Raw genomic sequence first — 22,493 nt, forward strand, 5'->3', positions numbered from 1 at the left:
CGTATTTTTTGTGACATGTTATTTCTTAAACATGTTATTGACTATAACATTTTAAAACAATTAAAATCAGTGTAATCATGAACCTTATATATGGTGTAATAAACAACTTCTAGTGCCATCCTGCTTTACTGTTTGTAACATATAATTAGGCCTACTTATCTCCATGCAAACTGTGATGATATGTGTTGAAAATTTTGCAATTGAACCTAATTAATTTTACTTGCGAAAACTTGCCGCAAAGCCTCGAATAGTGTAGCAAATTCATTGTAGCTGTGAATAAGAATTATCACATCTACTATCTACAAATATTGCAGCTAGAGGTGACAATTCTATGGAATTTCTAAATATTACGAAATGTCGCTCGGTAATAAACATTAATTGTATTCCATAGTCATAGAAATGCGACCCGTGCATTGCTTTGATTTTTGAAAGCAAAGTCGTATCGAGACGTAATTTTTGCACCTATTGAACGTTGACCTCTAAGGTCTATAATTCAACATGGCGGAATGGACATCGGCCTAAAGTAAAAAGGAAATCCATCGCCTATTCATTTATATAACATATTATAGCCTACTGACTGATATAGAATCCAATCGACCTTGCTGTGCGGTGAGTCTTTTTCTTGTTATTGAAAGATTTTGTAGTATTTATTTGAATTAATTTTCATAGAAAAAATTAATATTTGTGTGATTTTATTATTATTTCTACGCGCGCACCCGGAGCCATCGTTATCTTCGATCATCCGGTCCTAGCAGTGTCGCGTATTATTATTATTTTTTTAATTTTGATGATAGAGGGTACGCGGTACGCTGCTATTTTGATACTTGTAAGTATGTTTTTCATAACAGTTGAAGCTTAGTCATTTAAATTACTGTAACAGGATGATATTACTTTCCAAGAGCCCGGCTTTTATTTCATAAGAAATGACGCATAATTCTTGAAATTTCTTGAAATCTAGATTATGTTCTTTGAGACCGGAAGTAACGCCCAGCGCGCATCCAGTCGTATTTACAAGGGTGGTAGACATAATGGCCATAAACCAATTCGGCCCACATATCTGTTCAAATCGGCTAAATTTAACAATTTGGTCGCCCAAAACGGACAAACAAAATAAAATTCAAAACGGCTAATGAAATATTTGTTGTGTATTTATCAATCCATTATTATATATTTACTTACATAAATTTGGCACATCAATGTGAATGTCTCCATTTGGCTTGGGGAAGAGCAAGGAAAAAGACATCCTTTTTTAATATAATTTTTATTTTCATCAGTAAACTTCTCAAATGCCCTCCATTCCATTATCCATGCTACAATAATATGCCTTCTAGTTCTTATTACTTTGGATGCTTTTCATTTGCTGATTCTCTCTATTCACAACTTTGGGTTAATTGCACACCCTTCGATTATCAGCATGATCAGATATTTATCTCGTCACTAAGCATATTAACTTATTTGTATCGGGTACACCAAATTATTTTCGTTTTTACCAAATTATGTCCATTTTTGACCACGAATTGGATTTTGACCATATCCTGTTTAGGCTATTTTGTTCATTTACTGATTATTACAGCTAGAAATTATAATTTTCAAAATCATGACTTAGTATTAATCTTTATTATTAACTTAATTAGCCGACCAATTTTGAATTTCTGTATCAGAACAGTAAGTAGGTAGGCTACTTATAAGAGTGATCAAATTATTTGGGGTGACCATAACCAAATCCTAATGAAAACAGCCAGTCGGTCTGGCATTAAATTCTTTTATAGGTAAACTTAGGTAGTTCTGCTCGTTTAGAATTACTAAAATGCATCATATAGACCAATCTTAAACATAAAATATTCAAGAGTTTATCCAAAGGCTATACAAATCGCTCACATGTACAAACTTTGTTTGGAATATTTAGGAGGAAATATCATACAAATCCCTTTAAATGAACAATTAAAATATATCTAATTATTCTTTTCATTTCAGAAAACATGTCAAAAGATAAATATAATCTGAAAAAAGATGTATCCATTCATTGGTTTCGACATGGACTTCGGTTATATGATAACCCAGCACTGTTAGCTGCCCTAGAGAACTGTGAACAGTTCTATGCTATTTTTATTTTTGATGGTGAAGTAGCAGGTATGCAACACGCCATTCTACCTGTGTTGGGTTCTGAATTTCCTACCTGGATTATTTGACAGATCATTTAAGATTTAAGGTCATATTAGAACTGGCAATATTATTGATCTGTCTGATCCATGTTAGAAAATATATTGGTTTTGTCCCATATGAATAAATTTTGGCTATTTAAAAAGTACCCATATGTTTGAAGTTGCCTCCGGTAAAATAAAAATAATTGTACAATTAAAAATTTCAATGCATAAAAAATTCACTCTTGAAAAATATACCCATTTGCATATCATTTAAACATAAAATGATAGATGTTTGGAAGGCAACAATGTTTGAGAGATTTTCACACCCATGTGATCCTTTCAATGGGCAACGGAAAAAGGTGAAGTGATTTATATTGAAACAATTGATCACCAGTCTACTAAATTGTATTGACAATAGATATAACATTGATCAAGCTGATATCAGTAAAAATAAAGCCATATATAAACAAAAACTTTACGATATGTAAAATATGTCTCAGTTAGTGTTGAGTGGATGTTAAACCCATTATTGGGGTGATTGGGTGGCCAAATGGTTAACATGTGCGCATTGCATCATAAGTTCTGTCACTGAGTCAAGTGGTGTGGTTTCGATTCCCCACTTGTACGTGACAAGGTCGCCTGTCCAACCTTGTGGGTTTTCTCCAAGTCCTCCGGTTTCCTCCCACTGCTAAAGACCCATACGCGCAAGCAAATTAATGAAATAAAATTAAACCTAGTTTGTATCAAATGGACATTAAATCCCATTTTTAACTCACTCTCTCTAAACCCATTATATCTCTCTCTCTCTCTCTCTCTCTCTCTCTCTCTCTCTCTCACACACACACCCACACACACACACTACATGTATATCTCTATATTTTGTTTATATTTAAGTAACTAGAATTTAATGATATTTTTACTTCTTTTATTATTTCAGGTACAAAGACAGCTGCATATCCCAGAATGAGTTTTCTAATAGAATGTCTTCATGATTTAAATAAACAGTTAAAAGAAAAGGGTGGACAGCTCTATGTATTTAGAGGAGATCCTGTGGAGACTTTTACTAATTTATTCAAAGTATGTATATACCATGAAATCTCTGCCTATAATCAATATAAGTCTATTAGAAATTCACCAAAAACTGTTTATTGAATAACAATTACTGGTTTATTAACAGGCATCGTTTCGACGATCGTACTCTCATCTTTATCAAATTCAGTGGCCTTTTTGGTCAACTATCTTTCTGTGAAACCTTTATTCCATTTCCGTTATGTATAACGGTACGTACTATTGAGATTCTCAGTTCTATTGAAATGTTTCTTGAATTATTTCAAATATATATAAACACCAATACCATTTATCAATAACATGAATGGAGATTTACACAGGGCTTAAAGGGCATATAGCTCTGTTCTTAGGAACGTTAAAATAGACGAAATTGTCCCAAAGGCACATGTTAATGTAATATGAGTATATATAGATATATAGTCATTTACATTCAATTTTTAAGATTCCTTTTGTAATTTCTAATCAATTATGTCCAGTGAAATACGCGAACAGTCTAAATTGAACAGCAGTTGTTTGTGTCTACTTAGTCCATTTTTTTATGATTTTGTTGTTTGCTAATATGCCATTTTTAACTGCATTTGGATATGTTTGTCAATTGAATTTTGCACTAATCAGGCCAAAGCTTTGAAATATTTTATCCTGTTTTTGAAGGAATGGGGTGTAACAAAGTTAACCTTTGAGGTGGATCCGGAGCCTATTTGGAATGAGAGAGACAATAAAGTGAAAGCACTCTGCGAGAAGAAAAATGTTAAATGGGAAGAATATCATGGCCATACTTTGTGGAATCCCAATGAGTAAGTTTTTTTTACGACTCAAGATTATATATTTCCTTCCACTTGTAATTAAAGATATATTTCTTCTATAGTATGGTTTATGCTAAATGTTAAAACGTATCCTTCATTATGGTATAGGCCATAAAATAATTTATCAAACAGTTAATTGATATCATTATTTACTCTCCCAAATATATAATTGATATTTGGATCACTATCATTCATAGTCAAATTTTATCTACACTAATTAGGACACTACTATCTAATGAGAAATATATCTGAATTGTGAAATACCCACAAGATAATTTTTATACGCCCCTGTTTCACTTTGTTGAACCTTGTCAACGCTCTAATGCCAAAAGTTAACATCCGATCTTTGTGGAATTTATATGCAATATTTAAATTAGGGAAACAAAGAAGCCTATTGAATTTCAGCAATTTCTGTTTATTATTTCTAGAGTTATGGCCCTTGTTTCACTTTGTTTAAAGGAGCTAAATCGCTAACATTTGGGACCTAGAAATTGACAAAAGTGGGTCGCAACGCATATAATACTGTTATATGAATGTATATAAACTGATTTACATTCAATGGTTTCCGTTTTTACTCCAATTTCAAATCAGTTATGTTCGGCGAAATAAGCCAGCAGTCTCAAGCGAGTGCAAATTTCTAGCATCTGGTTATTCCAGTCTACATACGCCGTTTGATTTGGTGCAATGTGTCTAGCCTCGTCCCTCGAGTCTCTTGATACAACTGGGGCTGAAACGCATTATGGTACACGATTCGTGTACTAATGGTAAAATGTTTATTTTGTCTTAAATATTGGATAATATTGGATGATATTGAGTTAGAGACTTGGCTACTTTAAGCTTGTGAACGCTCTAACACCAAAATTTATCATCCTATCTGTATTTAATTGATATGTGTCATTTAAATTAGTAGAAAGAAGAATCCTATTGAATTTCAGCAATTTCCGTTTATTATTTCTACAGTTATGGCCCTTGTTTTACTTTTGAACCTTGTGAACACTCTAACGCCAAAAGTTATCAGCCGATCTGTATGAAATTTATATGCATCATTTAGATTAGTGAAACCACGAAGCCTATTGAAATTATTCATCAATTTACAATAATTACTTCTCGAGTTATGGCCCCTGTTTCACTTTATTCAACCTTGTTAATGCTCGATTAATGATAGTTATCATCAGATATATATGAAATTTATATGCATCATTTAAATTTGTGTAATGGAGGTCTTGAATTAATTTCAGCAATTTCCGTCAATTATTTCTAGAGTTATGGCCCTTGTTTTATTTTGTAAACCTTGTGAACGTTTGAATGACAAAGTTATCATCCGATTTGTATGAAATTTATATCAAATTTCAAAATTTTCTGTAAATTACTTCCAGAATTAAGGCCCTTGTTTCAGTTCGTAGAACCTTGTGAACCCTCAAACGACAAAAATTATATTCTGATCTATATGAAATTGTATTGTAAATGCCCCCAATTACCTACAAAAGAATAAAAATGCAACAACCCTTGTCGACCGCTCGGACGATTTAGCTGCTGTGGGCGTATGATTCGTTGTCTGGCAACCTATCTTTATTGTCTTAAAATCAATACCTTACATTTGATGTCAATTTCAGGTATATCGTCTTTATATTTCCATCATTCAAACCTTTTTTTATACAGGGTTATTGAAAACAATGGTGGATCTCCACCTTTGACCTTTAAATTGTTTACTCAGACTAGCGAACTCGTTGGACTGCCACCAAGGCCACGTTCATATCCAGATTTTAGCAAAGTCAAGATGGAAGTATCTAATAATGATAGTAACAGATTCTTTGTACCTACTTGTGAAGGCCTGGGTAAGAATTGTAAACAGAGTACCGGACACAGTTCTTGACATTTCAGCTTTGAAATTTCTATAAAGTATCAGTACTATTTATAAGAAAAACCATTATTTTGATTATTGTTTGAACTAGGGTACAGTATAATCTTATCAACCTTTACATGTTTCAATAGGTGTGTTTCCAGAAACAGAACATCAGAAAAATCCATTAAATCATTATATTGGTGGAGAAGTGAGAGGTAGAAAATTATTGGAGACCAGAATGAAAGTTGAAAGTGTGGTATGCAATAAAAATTAATTTTTAAAAGCAAAGACTATTATTGAATTGTCAAAAACTGAATATCACATTAAGAATTATTGCTATTTTACATATTTTTTCTTTGAGAATTAATTGAGTCTGGCATATTCATGTTGATAATTTTGATGAATTTTGTATTTTTAGATTTATGTATAAATTTCAGGCTTATGAATCTGGCTATTGTATGCCAAACCAGTATAAACCTGATCTGTTGGGTCCACCACTCAGTCTCAGTCCCCATCTTCGATTTGGGTCTATTTCTGTTCGTGAATTTTACTGGCGATTACGTGATACTTATTCAGAGGTTAGTGAGTTCAAGTACATCTTGTATATTTACTATGGTCACGGTGGCTAAATGGGTAAGACGCTGGCTCACTAGCCTGGAGGTCGGGTGTTCGATCCCTGTATTGGCCGAGAAAGTTCATCCAGATTTACCGGCGTGGTTCCTCTTTGTCAGTGATGCATGACGGAGGGCCTGACAAGGACCAATCTCTAGTCGTTCGGATGGGATAAAAAACTGAGGTCCCGTGTACACATTGGCGTGCATGTAGAAGATCCCTTGACAGTTGAAATTAGATATAAGAGTAAGCTGTAGTGCCACTGTCCTGGAAAAATTACCCTCGTAGCACACTGTATGGTGTATGCCCGTCTTCATTAGCCCAGTTCGGAGCAGAACAGTAGGACGTTAAACCCCATTTCATTTCTATGTATTTACTGCTGTTATATTAATGTGACAAGACCTCTTTGGCCCCAAAGGAAAATGATCTGTTAAAATCGTTTAAGGTGTTCATTTGTTTTGTGGGATGGCAACCTTATGTCTGTAGATATGGCCATGGTCAGTTTTGACATATAACTGATTTGTTGATGTTCCACTGTTGAGAGGAGAAGAACCAGTGACATTTTCAGGTCTACTACCATTGATCCTATTCCAATTTTAGTTAAATGAAATGTCACTGAACAGACCCTATTGTATTAATTAGAATATATTTTTATTTTTTAGATATATCCTGGTAAAGACGCTCCAGTATCTTTAACAGCTATGTTAATATGGAGGGAATATTTTTACACCATGTCTGTCAATAATATCAAGTTTAATCAGATGGTAGATAATCCTGTCTGTCTTAATATTAAATGGTATAAAAACCAGGAACAACTTGATAAATGGACAAATGTAAGATATAGATAGTTTACTATATTATTTCAGATGATGTTATGCCCAATTTGTGCTCATTACTAGAGAATATATTTGAATTAGATCAACTAGATTGATATTTAGTCAATATAAGAAAATGTCAATAATACAAGAAGCACTCGACATGCTGCTTAATATTAAAATTTTACCTTATGTCTGTTTCTTTTTTTCTAATCAACTGCCGTTGTTTTGATTTCCCGTTTGTATGTGACAAGGATTACGGTCGCCTGTCCAACTCGTGGGTTTTCTTCAGGTCATCCAGTTTCCTCCCGCTGCTAAAGACCCCTACACAAAAGCGAATTATTCAAATAAAATTGAACCATATGCTAGTCCCAAAATGCCCTAGTTTGTGTCGAGTGGACTTAAACCCCATTTTTCTCTCTCTCTCAATCAGATTAAAAATATGTCCATTACAGGTTTCTAATGATGATTACAGGTAGTGCTGGCTTGTTATTACCAAATCATTTCATCATATCTTTCTAAATGCTGACAGGAATTGCACTATTTATGGACTGTTTTCATTTTAGAGATCTAGCTTTCACAATATTGTAGTTTGCAAGGGATTAAAAATCTGTCAAAAGACAATTTTATATAAATAGATATACGTCAATCAATTTCAGGGACAGACAGGATTTCCATGGATTGATGCTTGTATGAATCAATTACGTACGGAAGGTTGGATTCATCATGTAGGACGACATATGGTGGCTTGTTTTCTTACAAGAGGAGATCTGTGGATAAGTTGGGAAGATGGGCTGAAGGTATACTTAAAGTAGCTAAGTCTCAAACTCAATATCATCCAAAGTCTTCGACATTGAAAACATGAATTATTTGTCAATTTAAATCAACATTGATGTTGTGGTCTTACGGGGAAAAGATGGGCTTCAGATAGATAAGATAGACAAAATAAACATTTTACCATTGGTACACGTATCATGTACCGGTACCATAATGCTTTTCAGTTCCATTTGTAACAAGGGACTTGAAGAACGAAGTTAAACATATTCCACAAGTCATGTCAAACGGTGACCTCATATTCTTATCGGTGTAGACTGGAATAACCAGACGCTAGAGATGGCCATTCGATTGAGACTTCTGGCATATTTTGCCGAACATAATTGATTTGAAATCAGAGTAAAAACAGAAACGATTGAATGTAAATCAGATTATATACACTGATATGACATTATTATATGCATTGCGACCCATTTGTGTCCATTTCTAGGTGCCGTATTTTAGCGATTTAGGTCCTTTAACATGTTGTTTAGTCCAAACAATCTATAATCTTTATACACCATTTTAACTTTCTTTGAATAAAGATTAAAAGTTGTTATGTAAGAAATGTTTTGTTGTGGAAATAGTTATCAGGATTGAGATTTTTCCTTCGAAACGGTTATGGAGGTGCTAATGGACAAGTGTGATACAAAATATCTAAAATATTAGTAATTATATATACCTATATGTAATGCTATGATATTCTCAATATTATAAATATTATAATTTGTATTATCTATCTGCAGGTGTTTGATAAATATTTAATTGATGCTGATTGGTCAGTTTGTGCTGGTAATTGGATGTGGGTCAGTAGTTCAGCTTTTGAAAAAATGTTACAATGTCCGAAATGTTTTTCACCTGGTATGTACGGACGTAGAATGGATCCTACCGGAGAATATATCAGGTACTTGATACAGTTTTGATGTACTTGCAAAATGTATTCACCCTACTCACTTTCCCTTAACGGAGTGTGTAATGATCTCTATGCAGATTAATTTGGAATCGACAGAAAATATCTGTATTTATTGAAGGATTGTTTTGTTTGTTTATTGCTAGGCGTTATGTACCTGAGTTGGGCAAAATGTCACTGAATTATATCTTTGAACCGTGGAAAGCTCCACTAGAAGTACAAGAAAAGGCAGGATGTGTGATTGGTAAGGATTATCCGCCTCCAATGGTTAACCATAGAGAAGCCTCACAAAGAAATCAAAAACTTATGGAGGAAGCCAAGAACATGCTTATGAATAAAAGTAAGAATTTACATGAAGTTGTTTTATATTTGAAATATTATGACAATGGATAAGATCCATGGGGGCCCTGGCACACTTACATGTAAGTAAATGGGGGTTCCTCTCCAGCCTCTCCTCAACAATAGGGGAGGTTGAAAGGGCCGAATGGTTAGCATGTGCGCCCTGTGTCATAAGGTTTGTCATTGTGTCAACTGACGTGGTTTCCATTTCTCCGGTTGTAAGTGACAAGGAGTAGGGTCGTCTGTCCAACCTCAAGGGTTTCCTCCGGGTTCTCCGGTTTCCTGCCACTGCTAAAGACCCCTACCAGCAAGCCAATTATTGAAATAAAACTGAACCATATGTTAGTCCCGAAATGACCTAGTCTGTGTTGAGTGGACGTTAAACCCCCGTTCTCTCACTCTCTCTTCAACAATAGGTTATGCTTATATTGAAATTGAATTATTGATTTATTTATTGATTTGAATACACAATGTAGATAGACAGAAAAGTAAAATCTTAAATCACTGAATTTTCAAATAGCAATGTATGTCAAATATCAAATTGTTGCTGAGTAAACTTCAATCAAATGATTTGGTTACATGCCTTTGCTGCACTAAAGAATCAGTGATATCAGGGTTATTCGTAAAGTCCAATTTCTCAATACAGTCACCTTCTGTGTTCAACAATGCCAGATTGGGAATGATGACATTGTGTGTTGCAGTTGTGTTTTAGCCGGCAGAAGTTTCAGCATGTTAATGGGTGTCAACTCTGACTCATTTGTGTCCTTCCACTGGAACCAGTCATCTTAAACAGTGTTGACATTGTCTAGATGGTTGCAATAGACATCTATTACTTTTTGAGTGATACTAATTAAGTTTATATAATTTATTAGTTGTTAAAACATTCTTGTATTCTGACTCTTAGAGGCCCCTAATGACTTTTATTTACGACTGGATTCATGAATTGTCCGTCAAAGGATTAAGTCAGTCAATCAAGACAGATCACTTAATTACCTAATCAATCCAGCCTATTACCAACGATAATCGGGTTGAGTGGTAGATATATATTCAGTACACTACATTAATTTTGGAATTTTGAATATTATTCACCATATATTGATGTCCGATTGAGCATATTCCTGGTTTGACGTTTGGAAAATAGTGGAGGACATGTCCGGAATATACGGGCAAAATCCCAACACTGCCCTAAACCATGGGGATGCAGGTGCACTAAGTGTGCCATGGGTAATCCATCACTGTATAAAAGGCAAATTGTTCTCTTTAAGGTACTTGTTTAATTAAATGATATGAATTTAATTAAAACATTTAATTACTTTGTGATCTAGGGTTAGATAATAGGTAATAAAGAGGAACCGCACCATAAAATTATAGTCAGTTGTTTACGCTGGGGCCATATTCTCAAAAATTTAATGAACTGCATATTTACTATTTACTATTATGTATTCTTCAATAAAACAATTGTACACATTTTATCTTTTTAGAAAATAATCATTGTTGTCCATCTGATGAAAAAGAAGTTCGAGATTTTGTGTGGCTACCAGATCACACTCCAGCTGGATCTGTTTGCTCTGGAGATACATTATGTGGTGGTATAGAAAGCCTTTAAAAGGAAAATACCTATATGGATGTATTAACAGAATTAGAATATAAGATACCATTGAAAGCATCTGTCTTTGCATATTCTTTGTATTGGATTTCATTCATTAATAGTATAAAAATAGTTTCCGTAATGCATAATCCTAACTAGTAATAGTTTTACCTCTAATTAACAAATTAACACACCATCTGTGTCTTATGATGAAAACTATATATATACCAGTAATAATAATAAAAAAATATAATTCACTGTTTATACACATGCTATATTATAAGCTATAATAACTACTCCTGGTATTCTGTAAACAGGTGGTTGTCAGTGAATTCATTATAACAAAGTTTTTGGATCAATAACTCTTACATACAGTGGTTGACAATTCTCTGCAGTATAGGTAAATAGGTGAAATAACAAAGAAACAATTTTGTACTTAAAGGTGAACATGGTTGAAACTATTTCATTACTAGATAATGAATAAAATGGCTACAGTTATTAACAACTAAATCAATGTTAAACTGGTATTATGTTAATGTTGTGCTAACAAATGTTTGATATTGTACACAATTGTATTCGGTGACATTATTGTTATTATTACAATATCAGTATAAGATATAAATATATGTATGTACCAGATATTTGGTCATTAAATGACAATGTTAAATTTTAGGATAGTTTAATAGGATAAAAAGTAATTGTGCCTTTCTACTCCTGGTAACAATAGACATTATCATGATTTATTGATATATAGTCTTCTTACAGGAGGAGTATTATTGCAATTGGAAATAATTTTTAACGAAAAAATACTACCAAGGAAGTTTTATTATTATAATCAAAAGTCTTTATTTGATGGTTATCAAATATTTGTTATTACTATTTCAAGGTGCTATACAGCGACTGACCTATTTAAGCGGTCTTCTGTAATCTGCCAGATTCATTATCATGTACTAATCCACTCAATGAAAAATCATCAAATTTTAATCATATTTACAAATATTATTTATAGCCATATGAAATTCCGAAATTGCATGCCTTAAGTTTTTATACGCCCGCATGGAAATGTGAATGTATATTGCTGTCGCCCCCGCCCGTCTATTGGTCTGTCTGTTGTCCACAATTACTTCTGAACACTCTACAGACTACGTTTATCATCTGATTGTTTTAAAATTTATATATGTTGTTAACATTAGTGAGATGAAGAATCCTATTTAATTTCAATAATTTCCATTAATTTCTTCTAGAGTTATGGCCCTTGTTTCACCTGGTTGCACCTTGTGAACGCTCTAACATCAAAAGTTATCTTCCGATCTGTATGAAATTTTTATGCATCATTTAAATTAGTAAAAAGAAAATTCCTATTCAATTTCAGCAATTTCCGTTAATTACGTCTAGAGTTATGGCTCTTGTTGAACTTAGTGAACTCTCTAAATTAATAAAACGAAAAAGCCTGTCAAATTTCAACAATTTCTGTAAGTAACTTCCAGAGTTAAGGCCCTTGTTTCAGTTTGTAAAACCTTGTGAACCCTCAAACGACGAAAATTATAATCTGATCTGTATGGAATTGTCTTGTATATGCCCCCAATTACCTACAAAAGAATAAATGTCTGACAATCCTTGTCGACCGCTCGGACAAATTAGCTGCTGTTGGCATATGTTTCGTTTCTGTGGGGTAAAATTGTATCAATACCTCAAATTTGTGAGGGATATATCTCAACATAGACTGCATGCCTCAACCTAAAATTTTAAAATAGCGAGGTAGGACAGACTTTCATTAGAATAGGGCATAGGATGTAATAAAACATATATTATTATTTTGGAGAGATGATTTCAAAGAGGTTTAGCCTTTTTAAACCCAACACTGCCTTTAAGATACTCAAAATATTTTTATTTTTAATAATAAAAGTAGTAGAATTATTTCATGATGATCTCTGCCAAGGGGAAACTTCCCTTGTAAATAGAAGAAATCATTACTTTTTTTCATTATTTTCAATAAGTCACCTTCCTTACTCTAGCGTATTCAGTTAGGTTTAACAGTAGACAAGGCTTAATGCATCAAGAATCGAATATAAAAAAAATTACTTTTCCAGTTATTGATGTGTCAGTCAGTAATGTCTACAACATAGAATATTATTCTTTAACCATGTATGGTTTAACATTCCTAATGAATTATATCTCATATTTATTTATAAATGTACTAATGTTATTTAAATGTACAGGATATCAAGTTTTAAACATTTTGATTTCAACAGAATTGAGTTTGAGTCATATACTTTATGATGCATCCATTAGTTGTGTATCACAAGGGGACAACTTGTAAATATCGTTCTGTATAACTTGTCAGCATAAGTTAACTCTTATAGAAAATGTATTTATTGTTAGTGCTGCATTTCAGGTTCTGAGCGTGGTACAGTATTTACAAGCTGTAAAGATTTTTATACGTCCACATTATGTGGACGTATTATGCCGTCGCCCCTGTCTGTCCACAATTTGTTTGTAGACACTCTACAGGTCACAATTTTTATCCGATTTTGATGAAACTTGAAATATAGGTCTATCTCCCAAAGATCTTGATTCCTTTCGATATTGGTAGATATCAGACCATAACTTCATGGATTATGGGCCCTGATTGTACGAAAATCATATTTTTAGATTGTAGACCCTCTAGAGGCCACAATTTTGAAACTTGAAGTGTATGTTTACAACCCAAAGATCTCCACAGATCTTGGTTCATTTCAATATATCGCGCATATCCGACTGTAGCTTTCTGGATTATGGCCCCTGATTGTACAAAAAATCGTGTTTTTTAGCTTGTAGATACTCTAGAGGTCAAAATTTTTATCCAATTTAAAAAACGTTTCAATATATCACCATTCCACCATAATACAAAGTATGTAATACAAAGGGTGTAGAGGTCTCAATTTTTATTCGATTTTGATGGAACTTAAGATATTATCCTTATATCCCAAAGTTCTCAATCCTTTTCAATATTTGCACATTCCAGAGTCCAGACCATAACTTTCTGGATTATAGCCCCTGATTGTAAGAAAAAACTTTTTTGTTTTTAGCTTGTTCTCTATCCATCTCTTGCAACATGTGGGCTGACTTGCCTGGTTTAACATATTAACAAAAGACAGCTATTATTCTGGATGGGCAACCGATTTGTTTATTGTGTAACTAACATGGAGAACTGTGTTTTACATGATTTAAGTTTCTTCACACTCAGGACTTCCACCAGCAGTAGCATAGCACCATTAGGCCTAATTCGTTAAAATGAATGATACCAATAGCTGCAAATTAAAAGTGATCATATATAAATGCCATAATAACTTTCTTTTCTCAATCTTGTTCTTTATTTTTATCGTAACTGTTTTAGTTTTAGATGATATATGTTGTATTTTGTTATTATATATTGTTTTGATATATTTACAGTATTAACTCTTTATCAGTTATATTTAAAGTATTAACTCTTGATAAGATATATTTACAGATACATTTTTAATGTCACAAACTTGCATGGATTGAAGTTACAAGAGTGATGATTCATGGATAGATCTTTTGTTAAAAAAAAAAATCAATTGTGTTAAATGAAACCAGTTTGGCAAAACCAAAATTATTGGATGATTACATACAGTTATTGTCCTTTAGAAAAAAAAATTGATGACTAGTTCATAACTGTTAGTAAATTGTTGTAAAGGTATTCCTACATCAGCGTGTGATGACCTGGGTCTTTTGGAGACAATCTGGACCATGTACTCTTTGTTCAGTATAGCTAAAGCGGTGGACACACTAGCCGAATGATTTGGCCGAATCAATCGGCATCGAAATTCGCCTGGTGTGTCCACTGTCATTCGGCCGAATGATTCGCCCGTAAGACAATTTCATTTCATTTGGGGGAGAGGGTCTTATTTTTACACTTCATTGTAATATAACCTCTTGACTACTAAACTCGGATGACTTACTTTTATATACCACTTCGTTTTAAAATTCCCCATATTTGACAGAAACGAAACGTCATATACTGATGTTTACAGGTAATCACCACTTTATGAATACTGTCTACAAAGAAAATGTCTGATGTCAACAATATAGAATAAGTGTGATTTACAATTGAGAAAACAGGCTGCTAGGATGTTGTTTCACTAAAAATATTCAATTAATACTTGATGCTGTTGTGATGTATTATTTGGGAGCTAAAAAAATGTGATATTGAATAAAATATATATATATATATATACTTTAATGGTTGCATATTCTATAAATTTAAGACAATGTCTTCTCCTAGTCTGTTGGTCCATTCTACACCTTTGTCACATTTGCAGGGATAGTACATTTGATCATAGGATATAACTGGGCCCAAGGAGAGTGGGCTGCGATTGGGATAGTTCATTTGATCATAGGATATAACCAGGCCCATGGAGAGGGGGCTGCAATCAGTACATCACTCCAGGGCCCATGAACTGGCATGAACCCCCATAAATATCTAAGTTTTTTTTTACAATGTCACAGATTTATCTCTCCCATACCACAATCCCCACACACTTTTGATTTAGCTTATCAATTGCTGTACTATAGGTTACTGCATCTCCATTAGAACAATATCTTCAGTTAGACCATATTGTAATTTCAAAGCTGCCGGGCATTGGCGTATTACTATTAGGGAAGGCTGCAATCATGACTAGTAAGGACATGTTGAATGAACCACTCCAGTAAGAGTGGGGCTGGTCTATGCTGGAAATAGGGTATGTATTTGTTGCCATGGAAAGGATGATGATAGTTCATATAAATAAATTTATATATTTTATTTCATATTTATCACTATACATGTATTTATATATTATACTCTCACTTTCTTTTGGAATCCGGTACATTTCTCATCAAAACATGACCTATTTCAAATCCCTCCATTCAATTAAATTTGAACAAATTCTCAGGTTTTAATATTCCAAGTGGTATGTCTATAAAATATATCAGTAATATGACATTTAAAATTCTAGATTATATGTAATTACTATATTTTTTAAGAACTTAGCAAAGGTCTCAACTATTATACCATAAGATGTTAATTCGGCATTAAAAACATTAATTAATCCAATTAAATTTGAGCAAATTGAACGCCAGACCAGAGCTAAATTCCCAAGTCAATAGTAAAACTATGCCTGTTAACCACACAAAGCACAGATCACACATTTTGCTTAAACATTTCAAACAATAGATAAGTTGGCAAGACATGTCCTGTATTCCCCTATTTATATATTACAAATTCAATACATGATTATCAGGATGAAACAGAGTTGGATTTTTTGAGGTTATTTTTGTACAATAAATATTCTCTTAGATTCAAAGGAAAGATAAGAACATATGTCATATTTCTTTAATTAGAGATTTGATGAGTATTACCCAGAATGACAATAAGTTCTTCTATGTATTGTTTCGCCAAAATACATGTAGGTATGCCTACACTTTAAATAACATTCTTATCATAAACCTTAAAGCAGAAATTGCAAATTTTCAAGTTATATTTTTAAAATGTATTAAAATAAAGCCTTAAAATAGATGGTATCCATAAACAGTCCTACCTTGTTAAAGAATAATCCTATTAATCCTATAATTCGCTATTGCCAGCTGAGAAATTGGCAAAAATATCATTTTTAACTTCCAATTCCAACGTTGGAAAGGCTGCCCCATGTTGTCAATAGCAAAACAGGGGAGGTAATTGTGTTATTTCCTGTGTCATAGATTTTTAAGGGTGGGAAATAATGCCCATGATCGTATAATAGTGATTTTATAACCTATTGGGCAAAAGACATAGAAATAATTATGTTTTGACTTTCTTAGAAAATTTGAAATTCTCGCTTTAATATAAGACCTAAAATAGTAACTTTATAAAGTTACTTTCATCTGCAAAGCAGAAATCGCACTATTAAATATATCAGTACTTATTGTGAACACTATAAGATTGGCAAATAGATAAACATAATACATAAAATCCTAGTTTCAAAACATATCCCAAACATTCATTTCAAACAAAAAGAACAAATCTTTAATAGTGTCTAAAACAATAAAACCTTATCAACATTATACTGAATAAATATTTAAAAACAAAATAAATATTCAGTAATTTATAATAAGTGTGCAACTTGTGAATCACTCATTCTCTGTCAGAGTAGGCCGCATATTAACTTTGTAACGAAGCATCAGGATTTTCACATAAATATTATTTAGTCTCCAATCACTAATTTCTAGAACCAATTGACTAACAGTGTGTACCTGTAATTAATCTATTTCATGACAGGTTTGTAACTTACATTAAAGACATGAACATATACCTTGCAATACATATTGTGGCTTTGATGGTATTTTGTGTCCTTCCATTTCAGTTTTCCAAATAACGGTAGGCAATGTTATCCATAGGTGGGACATTGCCTTTAGCACTTCATATGCGTATATTAAAGCATGCAGTCTATAAGAAGCTTAGAGTGTATATAATCTATTTACAATATCTTTACACAATCAAACATTATTTTTATAATAAATACTATCTATCTAATGAGATGCTGCCATAATAGTGGGATCACAACCTCGCACTTGATAATCAGGTTCAGGATTGGAATAAATTTTATTATACAGTTCTTCTAAAGGTAATTCTCTATCATTCTTGGCTACTTCTGTAGCTTCATCTACTTCCTTGCGTACTTCAACATCTATTTTCTGTAATAAAATAGATATTAGTTACGGTAATTTTATTTAGACAGTGATGTAGCATGTTGGGGAGCTATTTTCTTATCACATGCATGATTGCTATAATATCTTCTTATACTAACCTTAATCTCTTCAGGTGTTGCTAAATTAGCAGATACAATTCTTTCTTTAAATTTGGAAATAGGATCTCTTCTTTCCCTAACTTCTTGAACTTCTTCTCTTGTGCGGTAGCTGAATAAATAATGTATACAGCCAATATTAATAGCTATTTCAAATCATCATGAACAATTGAAACGGTATATGAAATAATATATGCCGTTTCATCTTGATTTAAAGATGGGTTCCCAGAAAAGTATTTATCGGGTGGTTATTTCCAATAAAAGTATGGCAATTTTGGTATATATGGAAAGTAGAGATATTCAATCTTACTAGAAAATATACTGGATTCCCCTAAAAACACTCATGGACCGTATACAGGACAAAAATGTAAGGGTTCTCCTAATCGACAGCCCGACGATTAGGAATTTCTGCACGTGTGATGTCAAAGGTCACACGCGAACATTGAGCGCTTGATGTACAAGTTGATAAACTTTATGAAGAGTTAGCCTACAACACTTTCTGAGATAAAAATGACAGACAAAGACGCGGGTAGTGGATAATCCGAGAATTTAATTAGGATTCGATATTTGTAATAAATAGTAAGCGATTAAAGACAACATCGTCTTATGTATGCAATGATTATTCTCCCCTGACTTCCAAGAGAGGTAAGTCATGTGATGTAAACATGACCTGGTTTGATCGAATTTTTTTAGCAGGGCATTCCTTTGCAATTACAATGTTTGAGAAGGATTTGAAGCAAAATTATGACAAATTAATTAGTTTGAATATGTTTTTAGTCCATATATACCAATAAATCACCCAGTTTGTAGGCGGGAATGTATCTTTAATATTTATTGTTATGGAGCTTTAAAAAGTGTAAGATGTTTCCTTATTTGGTTCTTGGTTGTTTTGTTACGAAGTCTCCATTAATATTTTTAATACATCAGAAAAATGTTAGACTTTACCATACAGATAGACAACAGACAAATAAACACAAATTTTAGAGTTTCCCAGCAAAAATATGAAACTGTTACCTAACTTGATTATCAGAGGCTGTGTTTTGACTCCTAATTTGAGTGTTTTCATTGCATAAACATAATACAATGTTATTTTAATAGCCAATAAGCTTCCATCTTCTCTGAGATTGTGTTTTTAACAGTAATTCAATATTATTATATGCCATATTTTCAATACCCCTTATATTCCCTAATTCTCCCTGATAATCCATGTCCAGTATTCCAGTGTTTTCAGGCGTGTATATTAAATGTTACCTTGTGCCAGGATCAGACATACTGTGTCCACTGTATCTGTAGGTTGATGCTTCTATTAAAATTGGTCCATTCTTCAAGACAAAATCTTTACAAAATCTTGTACATTCTTTAACAGCTAAAACATCCATACCATCCACCTACAAAATGTAATAATTGTCATTTCAACCAAATCTGAAATAACGTCACCAAAGCAGCATGAAAGAACATGCCAAAATTATCATGGCATAAAAATTCTATCGCAAAGTGTGATTATAGCAGACAAATAACACCTGCACCGGAATCTTCATCCAAAGTAAATAAGCACTAGATCTTTTAACTTTACCCTCCTTTGCTTTTGGCATGACAGATCGACAGACAGACCGGAGTGATGACAATACACAACTATATTTAAATGTGGCCACACGAAAATAGTAAAAGTTATATTGGTACTTACCTGTACTCCAGGTACATAATCTCCCCTAGTAAAATATTGTGTACTGGCTGACGATCTATCCAAACTAGTTCCCATAGCATAACCATTATTTTCACACACAAATATACATGGTAGATTCCATAACTTAGCCATGTTATATGCTTCAAACAATTGACCTTGATTAGCAGCACCATCCCCATATAAGGTAATACAAATATTGTCTGTGTTTTGGTATTTCAAAGCAAAGGCTATACCAGCACCAAGAGGAACCTAGTTAAAACAAAATGAATAATTATTAATATTCTATTGCTGCAAATTTTTACCAATACATGTAATACCAATAACCTCAACCTAATTACCAAAATAATTTGATAACTTCTGTTGTAGATGGTTTACACCATCTTACAAAGTGAGCAATGGCAAAACTCTGGAAGCAAGTAATGGAAATTGTTGAAATGTAAAGTTATTGTTGCAAATACATGTAACAAATGAAGGATGGACAGCAAGGTACATGTATAATAATAGAACATTTCTATATGGACATATAAAAATGATTTTACCTGAGCACCAACAATTCCATTACCACCATAAAAGTTATCATTATACATATGCATGGAGCCTCCCTTTCCTTGAGCACAACCAGATTGTCTTCCTACAATCATAAATAAAAAGTGTTAAGAAGAATAAACTCGAGTCATTGTCAATTTACAAACCATAATTTTAATCTACTTGCCTGTTAATTCTGCTAAGACACCTACTAATGAAACACCACGAATATATGTCCAACCATGAGCTCTGTATGCTGTAATGACTGCATCTTTTTTGTTGAGTGATGCTTCCATTCCAACACAAATGGCTTCCTGTAAAATAAATAATATTTAGTTTAATCTAAAAACTCAGGTTATGATTCAATGTTCCACTTTTTTAAAGTGTCTCTTAAATACTGGTTCTCTTAAAGGGACAATAACACTCTTGCTGGCTTGACAGCTCCAGAAAATAAAAAATAGCCTTATTCTGAGTACTAGATGTGTTAGTGTCCTACCTGTTGTGTAAATTATCCATTAAATCCTATTTTACTTGTCCAGAGTGTTCAAAAATATTTTTAAATCCAAGTCACATTTGAAAAGCTTTATGTCAGGCTTTTCAAATCATTTAGTTGAATTTTTCCAATTTTTTAAATTTGGTGTGTTAAGATGAAATTTGTATCATCAATTAATTGGAATATTGTAAATTAGTACAATTTGTTCACCAGAATAAAGATTGGGACATATTATTCAGTTACAACAAGAGTGGTATTGAGCCTTTAAATATAATTAGGAATATGTTAGACATTTTGGATTCATTTTATTTTATTTCTTTTTTATACTATCTTCAGTGTTTGTATTTTGTTTGTTTTTAAAAAAGCTTCTGTACTATTATAAACCTCTAATTATTGTACCTGTCCGGAGTAGAGATGACAAAATCCTCGAATAATTTTGGATTTGTATAAATTTCCAGCCACGGTCTCCATACGTCGAATCATTTGCATCTGGCGGTAGTAGGTAAGAGCATCATCACGTGTAACATTAACATTAGTAGATGGACCCTCATCTAATTTGTGAAGTTTATAGGGCTGAAATAATAAGGCAAGATGTAAACAATTATTCTTGAAAGCCATCTTGCACAAGAAAGCCAATTAATCATTCTCTTGAAAGTGTTCATTAGGTAATAATTTATATGTCTAAAACAAAAAATCTGAATTAGATAACATCTTAAGCTTTAATCATTTTGGGACCAATATGCTTTTTTTGCATATGGCCTGAAGGCCGAAGAGTATATGTGCCTTTTTCAAATTTGTGCACTTAAAACTAATTCCATGTATATAAGCTTAAGCTTACCCTGATAAAAAGCAATAAATAAAAGGTAACAGATTACCTGTGTTTCAAAAGAGGCTTCTGTTGATGTTGCATAATTATTAATATGATAGGATTGGTAAATCCCCTGAAATAAAGAGATTAAAGACAAAACACTTAAATCTCTTTCCTGAAGCAAAGTCAACCTGATGTCCTGTACAACAATACATAAATGTGTTAATAATTTCAATGTCTTTCTAGTGAATCTGGTCTATATAATCATTTATGATTTAAATCTGATCTGACAAAACCACTGCACTGAATGGCTATAAATGATCAGATGATTGGTGAGTTTGTGCCACTGAGATAACAAACTAAATAGTAGATGTGATAGATCTATAGTAACACTTACATAAAAAAGTGGTCAGCGAGAAACCTGAGAAATGTAAGCTCCAAAATACAATTTATTTTGATTCATAAAAATATTATTAATACAGTAAGCCTATACATCTTGAACAAATCAACAAACAGTTCACTAACATTAATAATAACCTATAGCCACTAAAGATGTCCTTTTTTTTCCACTGTAAGCTTTTGATATAAACTTAATATTGTCAACCCTTGTCTCAGTAAATGAAATGAATGATGGTTTAATGTCCTGTTCTGCAAAGACTAATAAAGCCTGGCATATGCCATATGAGGGGAATTTGGCCCAGACAGTGGCACTACAGCCATATCTTATTTCAAATTGTAATCCTCAAGGCCAAGGGTTGTTTTTTTTTACGTGCATGCCAATGTCTACAGTCAAGGGACCTCAGTTTTTCGTATAATCCGAACGACTATACATTGTCCGTTGACAAGGACATATTTGGGACCATATTAATATGATGAAATAGAGAAATTGATGAAAATCAATCAGATTAAAAATGCATGTTTTGTTCAATTGTTATTGTTGCATTTGTCAGTAATGTCACATTTTCATTTTGTGTGAACGGTGGAACGAGCAAAATCATGAAAATGGCGATTTGTCATCCATGGTGTGAAGTCTATAATGAATTAACATCACTTACGCTACGGCCCAACGTCCGTAAGTTCCTGGCACAGACGGAAAGCATCGTTAGGTCTTTGTTAAAATATTAATGACCCTTTATTGATGAATCGGCTGTGCATGAATTTTTATTTTACACTACTCCACTACGAAATTGACCTTCAAGACAGGGGAGGTTACTCTCACGGTGTCAC

At 33.0% G+C, this 22,493-nt stretch overlaps 2 protein-coding genes across 4 annotated transcripts; one reads left to right on the top strand and one right to left on the bottom strand.

Annotated features, from left to right (window-relative positions):
* The first annotated feature begins 750 nt into the window (after window positions 1-750).
* Window positions 751-15,168, top strand: LOC126810838 (cryptochrome-1). Of its 2 annotated transcripts, XM_050536142.2 has the most exons (12): window positions 751-826; window positions 1,975-2,130; window positions 3,082-3,221; window positions 3,864-4,006; window positions 5,675-5,850; window positions 6,008-6,114; window positions 6,296-6,436; window positions 7,133-7,303; window positions 7,945-8,085; window positions 8,845-9,002; window positions 9,155-9,348; window positions 10,829-15,168. In XM_050536142.2, exons 2-12 carry the CDS (start codon window positions 1,980-1,982, stop codon window positions 10,951-10,953), a joined length of 1,647 nt encoding a protein of 548 aa, XP_050392099.2. In that variant the 5' UTR covers window positions 751-826; window positions 1,975-1,979; the 3' UTR covers window positions 10,954-15,168. The 2 variants fall into 2 exon arrangements, with proteins under 2 accessions (XP_050392099.2, XP_050392101.1); XM_050536144.2 differs by lacking the exons at window positions 751-826; window positions 1,975-2,130; window positions 3,082-3,221; window positions 5,675-5,850 and having other exon boundaries at window positions 3,868-4,006.
* Window positions 15,169-15,722: 554 nt separating this feature from the next.
* LOC126810843 (probable pyruvate dehydrogenase E1 component subunit alpha, mitochondrial) lies at window positions 15,723-22,492 on the bottom strand. 2 transcript variants are annotated; one of them, XM_050536153.2, is made up of 9 exons: window positions 22,322-22,492; window positions 21,334-21,399; window positions 20,858-21,031; window positions 20,149-20,279; window positions 19,980-20,067; window positions 19,441-19,689; window positions 19,008-19,144; window positions 17,760-17,868; window positions 15,723-17,646 (listed from the first exon to the last, which is right to left on the bottom strand). In XM_050536153.2, exons 1-9 carry the CDS (start codon window positions 22,364-22,366, stop codon window positions 17,482-17,484), a joined length of 1,164 nt encoding a protein of 387 aa, XP_050392110.1. In that variant the 5' UTR covers window positions 22,367-22,492; the 3' UTR covers window positions 15,723-17,481. The 2 variants fall into 2 exon arrangements, with proteins under 2 accessions (XP_050392110.1, XP_055954718.1); XM_056098743.1 differs by having other exon boundaries at window positions 19,980-20,071; window positions 20,153-20,279; window positions 22,322-22,491.
* Between the last annotated feature and the right edge of the window lies 1 nt (window position 22,493).

This window comes from Patella vulgata, chromosome 2, assembly GCF_932274485.2.
Source record: "Patella vulgata chromosome 2, xgPatVulg1.2, whole genome shotgun sequence".
NCBI lineage: Eukaryota > Metazoa > Mollusca > Gastropoda > Patellidae > Patella > Patella vulgata.

Excerpts from the sequence above, each read along its gene's own strand:
- LOC126810838 (XM_050536142.2), top strand. The coding sequence starts at position 1,980 with ATGTCAAAAGATAAATATAATCTGAAAAAAGATGTATCCATTCATTGG. Across the intron at positions 5,851-6,007 it reads ACCTACTTGTGAAGGCCTGG|GTGTGTTTCCAGAAACAGAA; the intron begins GTAAGAATTGTA and ends ATGTTTCAATAG. Across the intron at positions 9,349-10,828 it reads GAACATGCTTATGAATAAAA|AAAATAATCATTGTTGTCCA; the intron begins GTAAGAATTTAC and ends TTATCTTTTTAG.
- LOC126810843 (XM_050536153.2), bottom strand. The coding sequence starts at position 22,366 with ATGCTTTCCGTCTGTGCCAGGAACTTACGGACGTTGGGCCGTAGC. Across the intron at positions 21,400-22,321 it reads TACGGACGTTGGGCCGTAGC|GGGATTTACCAATCCTATCA; the intron begins GTAAGTGATGTT and ends TCTTTATTTCAG. Across the intron at positions 21,032-21,333 it reads AAGCCTCTTTTGAAACACAG|CCCTATAAACTTCACAAATT; the intron begins GTAATCTGTTAC and ends TTATTATTTCAG.